The sequence below is a fragment of the Mus pahari genome, chromosome 19 (assembly GCF_900095145.1).
Source record: "Mus pahari chromosome 19, PAHARI_EIJ_v1.1, whole genome shotgun sequence".
Classification (NCBI taxonomy): domain Eukaryota; kingdom Metazoa; phylum Chordata; class Mammalia; order Rodentia; family Muridae; genus Mus; species Mus pahari.
This window is the reverse complement of record NC_034608.1, coordinates 85,243,711-85,246,879: the sequence shown is the minus strand read 5'-3', so window position 1 is coordinate 85,246,879 and position 3,169 is coordinate 85,243,711. Positions and strand designations below refer to the sequence as shown.

General features: G+C 53.7%; 1 protein-coding gene across 1 annotated transcript in view; it reads right to left on the bottom strand.

The window, feature by feature from the left end:
* Positions 1–3,169, bottom strand: part of Ell (elongation factor for RNA polymerase II) — a 53,250-nt gene that overhangs the window by 11,974 nt on the left and 38,107 nt on the right. The window contains exons 3-4 of the mRNA XM_021219077.1: positions 779–900; positions 479–642 (exon numbers count right to left, since the gene is read on the bottom strand). Of these exons, the coding sequence (XP_021074736.1) occupies positions 479–642; positions 779–900 (286 nt within the window). The remainder of the gene's footprint in view (positions 1–478; positions 643–778; positions 901–3,169) is intronic.

Sequence of the window (3,169 nt, the reverse complement as noted above, 5' to 3'; positions counted from 1 at the left end):
AGGGGAGGGGAGGGGAGGGGAGGGGAGGGGAGGGGAGAAGAGGGGAGAGGAGGGAATATACACACATACACACACTATCAAAAAAATTTTAAAAACCTCATAAAGACAAGACAGGCCCGTTTCCTTTCCTGGGAACACTTGAATGATGGATTGACCCCATGGTACCAGTGTTCACTCACCTTGCAGTCTGCAGTTGTGGTCACAGTGGCCAAGGAATGGCTGGAAGAGCTGGAGAACAACTAAGCGGGGCCTCAGCCTACCATACCTCTGTACCTCTCTGATGAAGGTCAGCAAAGCCAAGAGCTGCGAGAGGGTGGCTCACCCAGGGCCCTGCCTCATCTGGGGCTCCTATGGCACCTGCAGCCACAGCCCCCAGCCTCTCTCCCTTCGAGGCTGGACAGACACCCCCTGCCTAGGGAGCGCGTGCCCAAGCCTCTGCTCCAGCTGTCTCTGCTCCAGCATGCTGCTTGCCACTCACCCATGTATCGGCCCCCAGCCTTAATGACGATGGCACTTCGGCTCCGAGTCTCCTCCTCTGCCTGTGCCATGCTCTGTCGTGCCTTCTGGTAGGAGTCGTCAGTGGCGCACACTGTGACCTTGTCCTGGATGCTGCCCAGGCAGTCCAGGTGTACATCCCCATGGCTGCCAAACAAGAGGAAGTTTTGCCATTAGGGTGCCATTGAGCCACACCGTGCCAACCTACAACATCAGAGGACAGGCAGCAGTCTAGCTGTGGTAGTTTTGGGGTCCCTGGGGGCCTGAGGGCAGGTAGCCTTACCTGGATACATATTGTTGGATGCAATCAAAGCTGCCCTGAGGGCTGTCACGGCCAATATTGGAGAGGTAGAAGGAGAAGGCCCGCACCTCCTCTGGGCAGTCAGGCTGGGGTATAGAGATGTGCTGTAGGGAGAAAGGTGTCATTGTGGTCCTCGGCATGGGGGGCACAGGCCACACACACAGATGCCATGCACTGGTTACAACATGCAACCTGCATAGTAGGGACACATGGGCAACTTCCTCTTTAGCACCTTCTGGCATAAAAGGACAGGATGGTCACTTAAGCAATACAAGAGCTCAGCCTAGCCATTGGGCTCTGGAGACACCGTTATTTGGGGCTATGTGCCACTCACTGATCTAGGACATCCATGAAGGTAAAGTTCATACAGCAGCAACAGCAGCTAGTGGGACAGCTTGCACCCTTTCTAGCATGCCTACAGACACAGTACACCCCACCCATATCTGCACAGCTTCCGTACCAAATGTGAAAGGTCCCCATCACCTATGTCTACCTTAATGCAAATGCATGTGGTGTATGTGTGTGTGTGTGTGTGCACATGCACGCGTGCGTGCGTGTGAAGGGGGGTTGTGAGACAGGGGGTCTCTGTGTAGTTTTGGCTGTCCTAGAACTCTCTGTAGGCCTGGTTGGCCTCAAGCTAACAGAAATCCACCTGCCTCTGCCTCTCCAGTACTAGGCAACGTGCTCCACTACCACCTCCTAGCTTAAATGTGTTTGTCTTTTGAGACAGGGTCCCTAGCCCACCCTGAACGGCCTAGGTTAACCTTGAAATCCTGTCTGTCCTGAGTCCGCTTCTTCAGGGTTGGGATGACACATGTGTACCACACCTTGTTTGCTTGGCACTGGGGATGGAGCTCAGAGTCTCAGGAATGCTGCTAGACAAGTGTCTACCCACTAAACCCAACTCCAGCCCTGGATGCTTTTATCAGCTCTAGAAAGGGATGGGGTGGTCTGCACCCAGCATCTAATAAGTCAGACCTCAGCCTGCCTCTCAAACCTCACCCAGGAGTAAGGTGTGCACAAACACCAATCACAAGCACATAGCCTCATATGTGCATGCACAGCACAGACATGCACACACACATACACACTGCAGCCTGCAAGGAGCCATGAAGGCGATGCCACTCAGACTCATTCTACCTGCTAAGGTCCTGCCTGGCTAAAGGGCATCAGGAAGCAGCCACCTGGCTGTAGGCACAGGAACTGCAAGGGGCTTCTGAGTATGCCCAGCATGTGGAGCCTCCATGCCACCTGACTCTGGCATATATTTCAGGCTTGGGTTGGAGATGACATTCCCTTGGCACAAGCCCTGAGATACATGTGGCTATTGTCACATCCAGTGACAATTAGGATCCTTGCTAATGTCCTGATCTGGGTGGGCAGCCTGGGCTCTGCAAAAGATCTCACACAGGCTCAGGCAGGGCACTGTGTGCCACTGTGTTGGGGGCTCTGACTGAGGCTTAGAAAGGTAGCTTTGTACCTCTAGGGACAAGGACATACAGGGTGCTGATGCCATATCATCTAGGCCGCGGTGGAGGTGACAGGTGGGGGACCTACTCAGGGCCAGGGTTCAATGGGAGCAGGATTTGCCATGGTGAATGCTTCAGTTGCCCAGTGGGCAGTGGCAGCATAACTTGACGGTGTGGCTCAGGGCCTGTTCATGTCTAGGATGGCAGGCAAGGCAGTTGCCACTTGTAGGTAGGGTCTCAGTTGTCCTGGGGATTGCTGCCAGCCCCAGTGACAGCTTGGCTCTAAGTTGTCTGAGGAGTGTGGGTGGTCTGATGACCCAGATCTGGGAGCCACCCTGCTGCTCCGGGGTGTGGTTACCAGGGGCACTGGTCTCACACAGAGCCCTTTTAGCTTTCACTGTAATCCTGGCTCAAGATGATCTGTGGAAAGGGAAGGGGTCTTCTATGGGAACTAAGGTGGGGCAGGTAACAGCTGAGAAGTGTTTTAAGCAATATTTCTCAGTTTAAAACAAGAAGCAGTAAGGCTGGGCACATGGCTCAGCAGGTGAGAGCATCCAAGTTCAGTTCTGAGCACCACACGGCAGCTCGTATGTGCCAGTACCTCCAGGCCCAGAGGATCCAACACCCTTTTCTGGACTCTGCACTCATGAACAACCACCTCTCCCAAGACATATACTCACAATTAAAAATAAGAAATAAACTAGGGGGTGGTGGCAAATACCTTTAATCCCAGCACTCCAGAGGCAAAGGCTAGAGGAGCTCTGTTGAGTTGGAGGCCAGTCTGGTGTACTGAGCTCCAGGACAGCCAGGACTGCACAGAGAAACCCTGTCTCAACAACAATAACTCAAACCACACACACACACACACACACACACACACACACACACACACACACACACACAC